The sequence below is a fragment of the Strix uralensis genome, chromosome 4 (assembly GCF_047716275.1).
Source record: "Strix uralensis isolate ZFMK-TIS-50842 chromosome 4, bStrUra1, whole genome shotgun sequence".
In the NCBI taxonomy this organism is placed as follows: Eukaryota; Metazoa; Chordata; class Aves; order Strigiformes; family Strigidae; genus Strix; species Strix uralensis.
In genome coordinates, this window is record NC_133975.1 from 17,186,187 (window position 1) to 17,202,626 (window position 16,440).

At 44.3% G+C, this 16,440-nt stretch overlaps 1 protein-coding gene and 1 long non-coding RNA gene across 6 annotated transcripts in view; one reads left to right on the plus strand and one right to left on the minus strand.

Moving 5' to 3' along the window:
- LOC141942491 (uncharacterized) overlaps positions 1 to 11,290 on the minus strand; it is a 32,634-nt gene extending 21,344 nt beyond the window's left edge. For both annotated transcript variants that reach the window (XR_012628646.1, XR_012628645.1), the window contains exons 1-2: positions 10,913 to 11,290; positions 10,351 to 10,448 (exon numbers count right to left, since the gene is read on the minus strand). This is a non-coding gene — a long non-coding RNA (uncharacterized LOC141942491). The remainder of the gene's footprint in view (positions 1 to 10,350; positions 10,449 to 10,912) is intronic.
- A 152-nt stretch (positions 11,291 to 11,442) lies between these two features.
- CD38 (CD38 molecule) overlaps positions 11,443 to 16,440 on the plus strand; it is a 32,632-nt gene continuing 27,634 nt past the window's right edge. For 3 of the 4 annotated variants that reach the window (XM_074865815.1, XM_074865816.1, XM_074865814.1), the window contains exon 1: positions 11,443 to 11,727. In XM_074865815.1, coding sequence (XP_074721916.1) covers positions 11,489 to 11,727 — 239 coding nt within the window. In that variant the 5' untranslated portion in view covers positions 11,443 to 11,488. Of the gene's footprint in view, positions 11,728 to 15,193; positions 15,317 to 16,440 lie in introns of all 4 variants that reach the window. The other variant, XM_074865818.1, reaches the window with a different exon arrangement.

Below are 16,440 nucleotides of genomic sequence, written 5' to 3' on the forward strand. Positions count from 1 at the left end.
AGAGTCCACAACTGTTTCTGCTTTACCAAATCCCTAATGGAAGTCATTTGAAGAAAAGAACAGGAATGGATCCTGAACACAGCCATGTTGTAACTCTTCACCACAGATTCCCTTAATCTCATGTATTTCTTCCAAAATTATTAATCTAAGAGGAAGCATTTCTTAAAATCTTTTTGAAATTACTGGTGAATGAGTGTCAGAAACGATGTTGTAAAAGCCTGAACATCATGACTCTCCATGAGACACTTCTGTATGCTATAGCAACAAATATTCCAAAAGAAGATCCAGAAAGGGTAGTTTCTTCTCCTAACTAGAGGGCATTGTAGAAAAAATGGAGCCATATTCTTTTTCAGGGATGCACAATGAAAAGACTAGGGGCAATGGTCAAAATGTCAGCAAGTGAAATTCTGATTAAACTTTAAAAAAAAAAATCACTGTGAGAGTGGCTGCCCAAAGAGGTTCTGGATTCTCCATCCATGGAGGTTTTCAAAACTCCACTGGAGTAACCTAATATAACCTTGAAGTTAGCCATGATTGGAGCAAGCGGTAACCAGATAACCTGCAGAGCTCCCTTCCAATCTACACTGTTCAATGATACTGTGAGTTTTCCAAGAATGACAATTACTAAATGTTTTCCTTCTGGAAGGGCCTGCCATGTATAGTACTGTCCCCTTTTTTATTTCATAATGCTAATGCATAACTGGAAAGACAGCTTTATTTTTATAACATCTTTAGCTGACCATGGAATTTTAGCAGTCAATCATACTGGGTGCATTTATTTTAAAACCTGATGGCTAACATGTTTTACCAAGCATATTTAAAATTCTAATTTAGGCAGCACAAATAATATTCCACAGCATGTTGCATTCACAGTCAACCTTAAGCTACCTGGAGATTTGTTCTTATACATAATCGATTTCAGCTACTGTCTTCAAGGAAAGATTAGCTAGATTTCCATCTGTCTTCAATTCCCTAAATCCCAGTATCTTTGGAGACCTGTCTGATAAAGTTCTTTAGTTCCACTAGTTATTCATTAGAAAGCATGGAGAGCTGTCTGCATTCTGCAAATTGTTATCACAAAATAGTAGCTTCAGAAAATCATATACATTGGAAGGGACCTCTCAAAGACAAGAGTAGCTTTGCAGTGGTGTAAGACAGCTTGTCCTTACTACCCTCAGATGCATCTCATCTGGACACATGGACTTGTATTCAACAAGTTGTGCTTAAATGGTCCATAACACAATTTGTCTCTACTATGGATAGTAATTTTCTCCCCAAAACTACTACCTGGGCAAAGACCCTAGGAGGCCTGAGAACAGACCTTGCCATGATGCCTGCTAGTTGATGTCTGCAAGCAGTTGGTGCTGACTGCTGTAAGGGGCCTCAGACAAGAATGCACCCAAGGACATCATTTTTGCAGCTGTGATGGATACATCCCGGGGAGGGCAGAGAAAGCAGCGGACACCTGTGGTAGTCAAAGATAAGAAAGCTGAGAAACTTTACAGACAGAGCAATGAGCCAAGACAAGGCCATATATGAAAAAAACCTCAGAGTTCATGTAAAGGACACTAAGAGACACCTCTTCAACAACCACTAGGGACCACCACAGACCACCGAAAAGCCCCATGGAACCCGTCAGAGACCCTTCCCCAAATTTTAGTACACTTGTGCAATGTATTAACATATGCATTAGATCCTCTGGAAATAGGTGTGTACTTCTCAGAAATTACATTAATATTAATTTCTTTTATTGTATATAGTAAGTGTGCTTTTGTCTTTTGGCATGCACATAGGTGGAGTGATGCCCCGTGCATTCACCGCTGCAATAAAGAATGCCTGCCTTCTAAAAACTTCAAACTAAGTCTTAGAGGGTTCTTTTGAGACCAAATTTACGGTAACAGCCAGTGAAGACTAAGTCAAGGCTTTGAGTCACTTCTGCTTTTCCAGTGTCCTTTGAGACTAGGTCACATACCCTATTGAGTAGCAGCTCCATCTTTTCCTTGGTGTTCATCCTGCTGTGGATGTGCCTGTGGAAGCTGCTCTTGGTGCCCTTCCACACATCACCAGTTTTAACTTCAGTTCTGGTTTGGCTTTCTTGATTTCTTCCCTGCATGTCTGTCACAGGCAGAGAGCCAGCCAGGACTTCCCTGATCCCATAGCTAACCCCAACCCTGTGCTCTTGACTTTAGAGACACCCAGGTGCTCTCACAGCCAGAGCTGGCCCTTAGAGACCCACTCACACCCTTGCTCCCAAGTCATGTCATCTGCTCACCAGCTCATCCGGCTTGATCTTCACTAGCACTCACACAGTCACTCACACATGCACACTCACTCCAGCCACTGGCACCAGGGACACATGGGCCCTCCAACCCGTGGTCTGACCCACTGCTGCACTCACACCCATTGCTGTACACACACAGAATGGAGAGCCATCACCCAGGGAAGAGCTGGGAAGAAGTCAAAGAAGAAGACAGGACAGACTCCCCTGGTCAGGCACAGGGCATGGCCAGTCAAGCGAACTGACCAGCCAGCTATTTACATACAGTTGACCTTTTTATGCCCTTACCCTATTTTACCACTCTTGTTCTTCCCAAATTACCTAAATCCCTCTCTTGTCACACCCATGCTTCTGCTCCTAAACATCCTATAATAAGTCCTGTGTGATGATGGACTTCTTTTCCCCTGCATCCCACAGTATATCCCACCCCTACACAGCAAGCCAGTTAGTCCAAAAGGTGATCCAGAGAGCTTCTCCCAGTGCTCATGTTGATGGGTGTCACATCTGGATGGTGGGGCTAAGGCTCTGCTGGGACAGCCCTGGAGTAACCCAGACAAGGTGGTTGCTCCTCAGGAGTCCTTAATCTGGGTTCTTGCCTGCCTTTGTGCCCCAGTGCTCCTCTGGGCATGTGCAGATGGGCCTTTGATGGGAAGATGGCCCCTGTGATGGGCCTGGGAGGAGCCAAGCAGGGTATTATTTGGTTTCCCCATCCTGCCATTGTCTCCCTGAGCTCCTTTATAGCTGTGCAGATGAGCTTTATCACATATCTTAACAGTCTCAGCAATGCTTCTACATTCCTCCCAGATAGTCCATCCCTGCTTCTGCCTCCCCCCTACACTTTCTTCCAACATTTAAGCTGGGTCAGGAATTCCTGATGGGGCCAAGTGGGCCTCCTGCCACAGCTTCAACTGCCTGCCCATCAGGATAGACCACTCTTGTGCTTTAAGGAGATTGTCCTTGAATCAACTTGCTCTCTTGGGCTCCTTTGATGTTCAGTGTCCCCTGGTGTAACACCTACCAGGTCTCCAGAAAAGCCACAGTCATTCAGTCACAAATGTTTCCATTGCACAGAACTGAGTGCATCTACAGTTCTGTATCTGTTTTCCTTCATAAGGCCATTTTTCAACATTTCCTAAGCAGTAGTTTCTGACTAATTGCCTGTTCTGATCATAAAATTCCTAAAATTCCCCATCCTGCTGATTAACATCTAGAAATGGGTCACTGACTTTGAGACAACTAGGTCAATTCATGCCCAATAAGACACAGCGAAGCACCACTCCTCTACTACACCAGGTCACTGAAAGACTACCCAGTCAGTGCTGGTGCCCAGCACCAGAGCATTGAACTGATTTGTCCTGGGAGGTCGATTTTGCCTGGACAAAGACAAACCACAGAAGTGGGGCTGAGGCAAAGAGCTGCGGAAGATGGCAAGAGCAGCTGGGAGTGTGGAGGGGGGATCCCCTTGAGCAACCCAATCAGGTCTACTGGGCACTGCCCCATACCTGTCTAAGCTTATTGACAATTACAGATCTGACAGGTGATAGACAGATGGACCAGACCATCCAGTGACTCACACAGGAATGAAATAGCTTTGTGCTGGTCGCCTTAAGACATACTCCACCCTGCCCTTCAACAGTACACAAGTATTGTATTTGAGAAACAGGAGGCAAAAGGGCAGGGGGAGGGGGAAGAAATTACTGGCATGAGCCTGTGCAAGTACAGGAAAGCTTTGTCTTAAATGAAAACTTCTCGTTTTAGATGTGGCTTTTCATGTGCTGCTGTGCTGGGTCTTTCTGGCTCTACAGTTCAAAACTGGTGCATTGGCCTCGGGATGCTGTCCAGCTTTAAGCCCTTCGTACGTGTGCTTCTTCACATTATTTACACAAAAAACAGAAATGCTATCATATTTGTTAGATTTTATCTGTATTGTTTTTTCTTTCTTTCCATATACACTTCCCACACAAGTCTTGAGATGAGAAGCAGCCACACCACATGTAGCCAGGAGTGCATGTAGGGTAATAAAAAGGTCACCAACAACCACAAGGCATAGTGGTGACATTTGGTCCTCCCACACTCTCCTCATGTGTGAGAATGCATAGAAAAAAAATAGTACATTCCGGTCGAGAGAGCAGAATGCGTTATTGAGAGGCGACAGGCATCGCGCTTGTCAGCACGGGCTGATCTAGCACTCTCGTTTCCCCACCTAAACCCCTCAGCAACGCATGGAACAAAATGAATAACTTCCACATGGAAAAACAGGCTGCTTACACGTGATACAGATGAAAGAGACGGAAAGCCCCAGCAGCCTGTAGTGGGAAAACTGCAAATAATGACTCGTGGGTGCCATTTTACAGGATAATTTCCTTCACTCCAGGTCCAGCAGTTTGCGCCTGTTGCCCTGCAGTCAGGTGGGCCTGCTCTCGCCTGCAACACTCAGAGGAGGACCTGTGTTTGAAGAAGCCCAGATGACTTTGCAGTTTCAAACCTACGTGCTGCAAGGGGAGGTTAACCCCAAAACATGCCATCAGCATGGAGTGATGTGCATGCATCCACAGCTAGACACAGCGATAACAGTGATGGGACATGGTATGTCTCCTACCTAAGTGATAGCATGTACAGCAGCAGGTAATGGCAATGGTCCCTCTGCAGTACAGCAGCAGGTAATGGCAGTCTCTCTGCACACCTCTCCTCCTTCCTAGGGAAGGGTAATACTGATCAGGATATCCTTACCTACAGCAAAAATAAGATTAAGGTGGCCATATTCAGAACATCCACAGAGCTCAAAGTCACTTTATGAGGAATATAGGTATCTGGGCTTGAGAAAGCAATTTCATGCCACTTTCTATCCTATAATTCTTAAATGTAAGGATGCCTAAGATCTAATGATGTTTCCATTTGGACTGAAAAGTCCTGGGTGCTTAAACATGGGTGTATCAACAAGTTCAGAAGTGTCCATTAGGGACTCAGAGGCAGATAGCAATTGAGACATTACCGATTTTTCCAACAAATTAGTTCAGGGCACACAAAATTTGGTAGCAGTGAATAAATGCACACGCACACACATACACACACATACACATTTCTGCTTTTGAGGACTGGTGCACAACTAATTTCTCTGCAATTTTTCAGGATAATTAGAAGAAGAGTTCAGGACTGAAATCTTATACATTTGAAATGCTGCAAGTGTCTAAAACAAAATGGTGAAAATGCAGATCCATGTATCTTTAAACTCAGCAGTCAGTTTTACATCTACATTAGTGATTGCTTCAGTGAACTACCTAGACATAGGTCAGGTACAAACTAAATCATGGTTCGAAGAAGACAGTGACTTAATGGAACAGACCAAAGTTGTAGACAGATGAACCAAACCCTGAGCAAAGTCCATCTCTACACTTGCCATGCGATTTGATGCAGGGCAGCATTGTTGCTGTATGTCAGCAGAGCCCTGCTCTCTGTATACGAACCGCACAGGAAGAACTAAAAAGGCTTATCAACTTTCAAACAACTTCTGTGTGCAACGAGGCAGAGAGAGGAAAGCATGTGATATCCTTTCAAAGAATGGAGAAAATGCTGAAGATATTAAAAAAATAAAGATGATGAAGCATTGCAGTATCAGATTAGCTGACAAAGGTCTGAAAGTCAATTACCGAGTTAACCAGCTAGACTTTATACTGCACCTGCAGTTAGCAATGTCAGTATACTGTTATTTACAACACAGCACTCTGCATCATTGATGTTGCAGATTCATTTGCACCCTTGTAAGTGGGATGATAATTTATCTTGAGCCTGGTTTACAGATGCAAGGAAAGCTATGCAATCAATTGCTTGGTTTGCTTGTCCATTCATACATCTGTCAGCCCTTGCCCTCCCAAAAAATTGTGAATTTATTGGCCGATTTCAACCAAACTCTAGTGGACTGGGCTGCAGAACTGCTGTTCTTGTTATTTTACTCATACATTTACACCTCATTGGTACGAGGGTCCTGCCTAGATAGGATATGTATCTCTGTGAATGGAAGCCACACTGTCCTGTTCTGAGGAGATTGACCCTCCTTACTTATCTAATACTCAGATTTTAACATATAATGAAGTGTTTTGTCATTAGAAGTAATCTTAAAAGATGTACAAGAGAAGAAAATGCAATCAGAGTAGAAATTTGTGTCAAATAACAATGAAGCAGACTAGATGACAACTGGGTAACGGCGACCAGCTGAGAAAAAAAGATTTGGGGTCAGGAAGGAAATGGAAATGCTGGTGCTCAGACTGTCTCCAGACAGCTCATCTGATAAAGAGGAACATAAGGCAGTCCATGTTCCCAGCACTGGATATGGCTTTGCAGAAGACACAAATGGGATGTTTTCATGTCCTTTAGATGGCCACCAGTGCAGGCTCAGTTAAAGCACTGTTGTCTGTCAGTCGGACTCTTTGTCTGCCTATGGCTCTAGGGTAGGTGCAGTGGGGGCTGTCACCAGGAAGACAGAGCAACTTACAGGTTAAATAACTGTCCCATATCCTGCAAGAGCTCATGCCCTTGGCCCAGAGCCCAGCTCTCCAGGAAAGCTCATGTTGTTGCAGGCAGAGGAGTTGAAAGAAAGGAGAGCCGAATGGGATGCCCAGACACCGAGTTACAAATGCATTTTTCGCAGTAGCTGTTGTGTGTGGTTGGATGGCATACAGCTCTTCACAGCTGTCACTTTGTACTAGCTGGTTGTCTTATCCCAGCCCATTTATCATTTTGTTTTCAGTGTTCATCTCAAACCTTCTCTAAATGTTATGACAGCATTTACCCTATGAAGTTGGGAAGCAATGAGAAGACGGGAGTCACTGCTATTCCAACAAAAGCCAGGAAATACATAATTTCTTTAATTATTATAACAGCTTCTGCTTTTTTCAGTCCAAATTCTCTCATTCATAAGTTCTGCTGAGAAGTGACTGCCGGTAATTACAGGTGTCCACAAGACTGGGAGTAATCAGTGGCACTGTGAATACTGTGGTATCGTTGTAATCTGGACATTACTTTAAAATGAGTCTTTATGGCTCCCAAACTGTGTAGCGTTTGAAGCTGCCTTTTTTCCTATCATATGGACAAATTAATTGCTAGTATAACTGAGCTCACTTCCATTAAAGACAGAGGTGTTGTTTCCGTTTCTGCCAGACTGCTGGCCACACAGCACACCTGGGTGAGAAACAGAGGCTAGTGAAGAATGACCAGGACACAGGCAAACCACATAGTCATAAAATAACAAACTTTTTACTCACTGAGCAAGAAACATTTCCAGAGTTTCCTAGAAGCACTGAAAAGATGCACTAAATATATTTTCTTACCTATGTTTGCCAGTCACTTTTGTTTTGGACAGGTGCAGTCCCACCTGCTGCACACCACCTTTTACCAGAAATTTCTGCTGTGAAGGATTTTTTGTGTCCTCAGTCATGTTTTGGTTCCCAGAACTATCTACATTTGATAGATAGTAAAAAAGAAAAGGATAAATCGAACTTTTAGGCAATCAGATCTTGGGAATGGCTGGGGAGGTGGTCTTTTATACCTTGCTGCCTCAAAAATACCATCTGCAGAACTTGCAGGTAGCAGTGGGAGCTGTCTGCTTTTCTCTTATGATACTCCTAGTATTATGCACACAAGCTGATAAATTATGCATAATACAGGTCCGTTCTTATAGAAGTCCCCTGCTGCAATACACGGTATCATAGCAGAGGCTGGCAATTATATGCCTGAAGTTATTTCTATCTTCTCAACTTTTACACCCACTTTCTAATCACCCTGCCCAAAGTTTTAGTGTAAATGCTGGCAGAAGAGCTGACACACCTGATAAGAGGAGGATTAGTTTAGAATTGCCATCTTGGAAATTCATGTAGCTCAGAGGGCTCCAAAGGTTGGCTATCAGTTTATGAGACACTGTGCTTTTAAAAACCATAATTTTCCTGATAGAGGGCAAAAATAACCACTAGCAAACCAGTTCAAGAAGCATACAGATCCATGAGGCTTCCCTGCAATCTCAGGGGAAATCCTAAATTTGGATTTCCTTAGGGTCCTGTTGAGGGTTCCTGTGGAATAAAGTCAGTCAGTTTAAGGTAGTCTGCTTGGGAAAACTGCTTAGGAAAGATTTTAAATCCAGCTCACTCCACAGACCGAAGGGGATACAAGACCCTACAAGACCCTTGTAAAACACACTGCTTTTCACCTCCCTCTGTCCTTCCTCATTTCATCTCTTCTGTGCTCCCCTCCCACTGTCCCGTTCAGGGAATACTGTTTCATCCCTCCTTGGCTAAGGCACCATTATCATCTTACTTACACCCTTGTGGAAACACTCTTGGGCCAGAACATTTGCAAGGAGTGAGTTCATGCTCACATTCATACTGGGAAAGAAACTCCCTACCGTCTTCTGAACCACTGGGAGTATGTGCTTTTACTGGCTTTGCTGCTGCCCCCTCAACTCTGCTTGTCCCATTTATTCATTGATTTAGGCTGCCAAGGCTTGCTGAAAGGAGGCTTGACAATTACTTGTTCTTGGACATTCGTTATGTAGTCTGAGGTGTTACAAAATCAGCAGCAAGGACACCTTTCCAGAGCCACTGAGTCTGCACTCACATTGTTTATTTATTCTTAATGAGACAATGTCACATGTGAACCGAAGAAAAAATTCTTCTCACATCAGGTTACTGAAGAGTGTCTTTAAGAAGTTATTTTAAAAAAAAAAAAAAAAAAAAAAGTTTTAAAAAGTTAATTAAACTTTTCAATTAACTATTCAATTGTTCAACTCTAAAAGTGGCTCCTAGACCTGTCTTCAAGGTATCTTCAATACCCAGAGCAAGTATAAACTTTTTTGCTGCATAAACTGCTTAGGATAACTTGTTGGGTTTTTTTCCAACATGGTATGTGCTTAGTTAATGAAACTGAAGAACAGCAAGTTGAAAACATATGCAAACAAACATTAAGAGAAAAATAAACCAAATTCAATAATATCTCTTGTGTATAATAAAAGATCACAAAGTTCAGCAGTAAATACCCTGCCTTCATATTTACAGGATGATGAAAACAAGGAACAAATAAAGAACAATCATCTCAGCCTGGCAAGCCAAAACCTGCATGCTTATGAAAGCTTTATGGGGGAAAACTTCCTTTATCAGCTAATTCTTACTGAATTGTCTTCTACAGAGCTTCCTGCGCTTTTTACAGGACCTGCAGTGGGGACTGCTGGGGAACACAAGCAGTGTCATGAACAGAATCACAGAATCATGTAGGTTGGAAAAGACCTTGAAGATCATCTAGTCCAACCATTAGCCTAACATTAACAGTTCCCAACGACACCATATCCCTCAACGCTATGTCAACCCGACTGTTAAACACCTCCAGGGATGGGGACTCCACCACCTCCCTGGGCAGCCCATTCCAACACCTAACAATCCGTTCTGTAAAGAAATGCTTCCTAATATCTAGTCTAAACCTCCCCTGGCGCAGCTTGAGGCCATTCCCTCTTGTCCTATCACTTGCTACTTGGTTAAAGAGACTCATCCCCAGCTCTCTGCAGCCTCCTTTCAGGGAGTTGTAGAGGGTGATGAGGTCTCCCCTCAGCCTCCTCTTCTCCAGACTAAACAACCCCAGTTCCCTCAGCCGCTCCTCGTACGACATGTGCTCCAGACCCTTCACCAGCTTCGTTGCCCTTCTTTGGACACACTCGAGTAATTCAATGTCCTTTTTGTAGTGAGGGGCCCAAAACTGAACACAGTAATCGAGGTGCGGCCTCACCAGTGCTGAGTACAGGGGCAAGATCACTTCCCTGTCCCTGCTGGCCATGCTATTTCTGATGATAACAGAGAACACTGTTATCTCTCTTCATGTCTTATCACTGTAGAGATGACACTGTTAGGAAGAGATACAGAATATTTCCATTGGAAATGACCTGAAACAATCATCTAGTCCAACTGCCCGACCACTTCAGGGCTGACAGCCTGATTATGCCACTCTAAAACTGAGGCTTCAATTCTGAGTAAAACCCTCGCAAAGTTTGCATCATTTCTTGCAAAAAAATCAGATTATGGGCATAACGTGTTGCTTACCAGTGAAGGCTTTGGTCAGAGCACAGCATTTCTCAGGTCTTTCAGAACTGCCAAGTCCTAACTGAGACGTGTTGCAAATGCACCTTCTCGCAGTCAATCTGTTAAAGACAGATGCTTGGTAAGCAATTATTAACAAATTATTAATAATTTATAGTTAACGTTATTCTGACATTGCATAGCTTCTTTTGTTAGATTTTGAGATTTGAGTCTTATTTTATGTTGGCTTTTGACTAAGGAAGTCGAATTGCCCTATCTGGAGAGGACAATAAGGAACTAACTTCCCTCTTGCAGAGAACACTTAATGTCTCATTAGATGATTTCACACAGCCTCAAACACCCACAGTTTACACACTAGTCTTAGAAATTCATGTGGCAACTAATCCAAGCCTATTTGCAAGGGAGAAAAATAAAATACCCCATTGTGTGTTGATGAACTGTATTTTTATTACTACTGCAAAGTTCATCGTTGCCTTCGGTAAAGTCGGATTCAACACCAATCATTTAAAAACAAATTAATTTAGAGAAAACAGACCAGGGTCATTTTAATTCAGCTTTTACTCACACATTAGGCGGAGCATGTCACCGCAACGGGACCTTTATTTGAACAAAGGCTTCGGGAGTTCTACCAGTATTGTGAGTTACTGCTGATAACTTCGCAAAGTTCAACTCGAGGAGGTCATGGCAAAGCGAGGAACAGAAGGCAAACAGTAGCCATGCTGTCGTCTTCCCGCGTCGAGCCCCGGAAAGCCGCTCTTTGGCTTTAAAAACGACTGACTTGGCCCTCGCCGGCTGGGCAGGGGCCGGGGGGAAGCGGCCGCCCGCCGTGGACTGGCGGCACCGGCCCCCGGCCCTGCCCCGCCCCGCGGGGGCACCGCGGCGGGCGGCCGGCGACCCCGGGGCGGGGGAAATCAGCCCGGCCCGCCGCCGGCATCAACCGGGGGGTGTGGGGGGTGTGTCAGCCCGGCCTCCCGGCCCGCCGCCGGGATGAACTGGGGAGGGGGGGGGGTGTCAGCCCGGCCTCCCGGCCCGCCGCCGGGACGAGCCCCAGGGGGCGGGGGGGCGGCGCGCAGTGACACGCTAGCAGCTGGTTGTCTCTGCGCGGGGAGAGCAGCCGCCGCCCCCCGCAGGCCCCCGCGGGATGCCTTTCCGGCAGGGCTCTGCCCGGACGCGGCAGCGCACCGTCCTTCTGGTGGGGGTCGTGGTCCTGCTGGCCGCCCTCCTCCTCGCTGTCGTGCTGGCCTCTGTCCTGACGCACGGCAAACAGGAGGTCAGTCCGAAAATGCTGCAGTGGAAGGACAGAGGGACCACTAAGAATCTGCAAGAAGTTATCCTGGGGAGATGCTACAACTACGTCATGGCGCGGTACCCTGAGCTGGGGTGAGTAGCCGTCCCGGTCGTGCACCAGGGGTGTAAAGGGGGCGGAGGAGCTGCCTCCCACCTCCACCGGCCGTGTCCACTGGGTTTGCAGTGGCAGAGAGATATCAGGGGAGTAAAACCCCTGTCGTGTAGCAAAAGGTACAAACTCAGACAACAACTGTCAGTGCCCGGGTGGTGGCTTTGTAAGGAAACTACCTGCAGAGCCGGTGTAATACTGATCCTAGCTCAAATAAAAGCTGGGTTCTAACAGGTTTGAGTACGTGGAGGTGAAGGTAATTCGCTATAAAGCCAATCTGCCAAAAATCCTGTAACGTGTGACGCTGCATTCACGTAACCAGAACTACACAGGAGGGAGGAAAAAGGTTCAGCACATATTTATAGGGCGGACAAAAATGTTAGAAAAGCATTGAGAAGTATCTTGGGGTTATCCAAACCAGATGTTTTTAGCGTGTGGGAAGACTTTGTGGTGAGTGGCACGGAGGGCACAGGTGGCCCGCAGTGCAGTCCCAGGCCAGACCTTCCCCCAGCGGCCGGCCCAGCTCAGCCCACTCAGACCAGGCTTCCCTGGGCCTGGGCCTGCATTAGCTTCTTAGGGCTGAGAACGGATTCTCTGATCCCCTTTGCCGCAGGGAAAGATGGAGTATGAAATAAGGAGTGCCCCGGGCCCCCCTACAAATATTTGGGCCACCCAGCCCCTCAGGACGGGACCCAGAGCAGCCAGGGTGACCCAGCCACCCTGCCTTGTGTCCTCAGTCACCCTCCGGCAGAGATCGCCGCCACCCTGGGCTGAGCGCCGTGGGGCTGCCCCGCACCTCGGCCAGGTGACAGAACCATCCCGGTCTTCGTCTTAAAAAAGGGAATTGCCACCTTGTTTTCATGACCTGGAGCTGATGAGAACAAAGCTGTACATGGTTTGCTTGCATTTGGACTTTTCGTGGCCTCGGATGTTCGGTGCTGTATGAAAACACTGATTTGCAGCATTTGAAGGGAAATGGGCACGTGGAAAATCATGGCCTGAGCGTGCAGAGATTTAAGTGCATGCTTTGCATTAAATACCTAAGTGGGTTTAGTGAAGGGAAGGGAGTTTCTCTTGCAAATAAAATGAAAAAGCTCCTGAAGCTTTTGCAAAATCATGAACGTTTCTAAAAGCATACATTAGTTTATTAAAGAAGTATACATTGCATATTTGAATCTGAAACAATTCTGAAGCCAAATAGCCTTTATTAGTTTTGCTTGTTTCATTCAAATTGAGGTGCTGAAAACGTGAAAAATACTTGTGTGAATAAGTTTCCAGCCCATGTCACGTATGTTTGCATTCACAACACAGTCTGAATCAGACCCTGGAATAGTTTGTTTAAGCAATTCTTTCAAAGACACTTTTTAAAAAATCACGAACCCATGATCATAAGCTTTCTAAAAATGTTGTTTTTACAAGGCATAACATTTTGTGCTATTCTTAATCCAACAGTGTTTAATAGTTTCATGGCTGTGAGCTCTCTTTCAGGTGAAATGACTTCTGTATAGTAGGACCCTTTTTTGTTTTATTTTATTTAAGAGACAAATTTATCTGAGACAGAGAGATCACTGAAAAAGGAAAAATATGCTCATTTATGTACACTTGAAATGTTAAGGAGATTCCTGAACAGAGAATTAAATGTAGGTGTTTTTCTGGGAATCTCAATCTGAGATTCCTCTTTTCTGATCCTGCTGAGCTCAGTGCAGTTTGTGTAACCAACCGCTTCTGTCCCTGGCACTTTCTGGTAATGAAGCGGGTACCTTTAGGACACATCAGAGAGACCCGTATCTTTCATCCCACGCTCTCTCATCATTAATGTAGGCCTTGGATCTTCCGTTGAGTGAGATCTTTGGTGCACTTAATCAAAGAAAAGGAGTAGGAACAGGGAACTGCAGAAACTCGGGCAGGTTTATGAGTTGAGCAAGCTGTGTCCTGTATTCAGTTAGGACTTTTGTTGCCAGGACTCCCACCATGAGAACCTTGCTGCCTGTGTTAGAAATCTTCTAATTGCCTCATAGACTTGTGCATAGTCTGTTCTTGCCCTTTTAATTTTACACTGACATGTGCATTTGTTTAAAAAACTCTGCTTGTAGTAAACTCATGGACATTTCCTTATATTTTTACTTTTTTCTATCAGAGCCACTGAGTTCCATCTTTGACAATATTTTCTTTTTTTTTTTTTTTTTTTTTGAAAATGGCAATCTATCCACTGCAGTAGTTAGTGAGTGTGGCTATTTACTACATTTTGGATTGCCATATTTCAAAAGGAATAGCTGGCAGTTTCGGGAAAAAAGGAGGATTGTTGACATATGAATATGGACTTTACAATGTTTCTAGATATCACAGATGGATTTAACAGGAGCCAGAAATCTACAGCCCCCATGTAGGTCTGTTTTTGCAACTGCATTTATAAATCATGTGAGAAGGCCACAGACATGCTAATGTACACCTTGACCATCACGACTGCTTTAGTTCTAGAGGATACCTCCTTGTACTCTCCCTCATCTTACCAGTGCCTTGGACACCGAGCACAGCCAGCACGCTCTGGTCACAGTCTTTTCTGATACGAACTGTGGGCTGAAACCAAACCCAATGAGGCCACTGGAAAGACTGCTGCTGTCTGCATTAGAGTTTTGTAAGCACTTCATGCAATCAGATTTTCTCTTGTTGATTCGCTTATTATCCAAAATGATCAAAACATTCAGGTGCTGTATTGAACTTGCTCACTAAAGAACAATTCTCAGGTACTGTATAAAGCACCTGCTTTTTGTTTAACTTCGTAAACAAAACTTTTTGGTTTACACTCTTACAATTAACTTTTGTTTAATTTTGTAAAATTTCGTTTAACTGCATGCATACAATACAATCTTTGGTTTTATTTTTGCTGCTGGCTGGATGACTCTTATCATTTGTACCCATACAGTTTCTTCAGTTAGTCTTCCTGCGTAGAACTGTTGTGAAAAAGTTCAGGAGAAACAAACAGGGAATACCAAATGCTTCAAATAATACATTTGCAATATTAGCCTCATTTTTAGGGAAAGATGCAGATGGCATAGCAGCAGACTTTAGTGGTTTCGTTTCCTGCACACACAGCTGCACATCTAGATACACACATTAAAGAGCAGTGTTTCTTTTTGGCTTCCCTGGGAAATACTGGCTGCTGCCAGAAGACAGAGCTAAAGCAATAGTTTGTCACAGCTCAACAGTCTTCTTTTTTTTTTTTTTTTTCCAAGATTAACAAAAGCTGAAAGTTCTGCTTTCACTAGTCTTGCAGAAAATCCCTTCCTCATCAACCATGGCCATTGGTATGTATTGTAGTTTTGTCTGAATAAAGGCCAAAGGCAGTTTGGTCTGAAGGAAGGATTCGACCTCAAATTACTTCGCCTCCTTTCCCAGTAATACGGACTCCCTCTTGTGGCTAACAAAACACTTGCAATTCTCATTCTCCAGGTCTCACACAATGAAAATTTACGTTTACAAGAATTTCTCGCTGGTATAATCCGAGGAGGGCAGCGCGATGGGGTGCACAGACCTGCACGCTCAGCAGCACCAACCAGGCTTGTGCAGGGCCAGGTCAGTGCCAGATCATTCAGAAGAGCAATGCTGGTCAAGACCAGTTGTGGTGACCCAATAACTTACCCATTGCTCAGAGGATGGTGTTTATGATGGTTTTGCACCTTGATGCCCACTGGGAGAGAACAGGTAGTAGCAGATGTAGCATGAAACTTGTTGATACAAAGTTAGCTGGTTTAGTTTTCCTCTTCACTGCGTTTGAATTAGCAGGCTGAGGTCAGATATGAGCAGCACTTTGTGACCTAGGGAAGGAGGGGGGAAGACACATTGTCTAAAAGGTTGTAGTCACTGATCCCCAAAACACAAACAATGCTTTTTTTTCAATCTAGAGATAAACTTGTCTTACACTTGCAGCTCAAGAGATTTTTCATTCCCAGATAATGGCTACTCCCTCCTCAGATATGCAGTCACTTCTTGGTCTCTGATCCACCCAAGCTAAGCCAAGCTTGCAGGACCTACTATTTAAAAATGGCTGAAGCCAAACCAGACTATTTTTTGTCTAACCTCTGCCAGGCAGAGAGCACCAAGGATGCAGACAGGGAGCCACTTCAGTAACATATGTGACTCCCAGGCCCAGCAATCCTAATGTGTCTAAGTAGTGCAAAAACCCAGTAATGAAGATGCAAAGCATAGAACTTCAATATATTTTTCATGCAGTGTTGTGTGGACATGAAACATAGATTTCCCCCTTAAATACAATTGGAGCAACTAATGTTTCTGTAGTTAGTGGCAAATTCCTCTTATAACAAATTTTAACAGTCTGTAGTTCCATTAAATTTAGGAAAAGTTGGTGCATGTTCAGGAGGGCTTTGTCTCCTGACTTCATGATCATGAATGCATTTTGTCTTTCAATTCCTTTACAGCCTGTGGAGATGGAGATATGTATTGTCAAAAAGAACATATGGAACCATGATTTTGTGTGAGATGCTATTGCACTTGCAGCATAATTTCTTCCAGAAAGAAATCTGGGGTTTGTTGTTGTATGCTTACTTTTGCATTTTGCCTTCATGCTTTGCTAGGCATTTTTAATTTAATTTCCCTGTGTTTGTTCACTGATTGTTAACACTTTCACATCAAGCATAGCACTAAACAACAGTCATGATTTGAACTGGTGTCACAAAAAC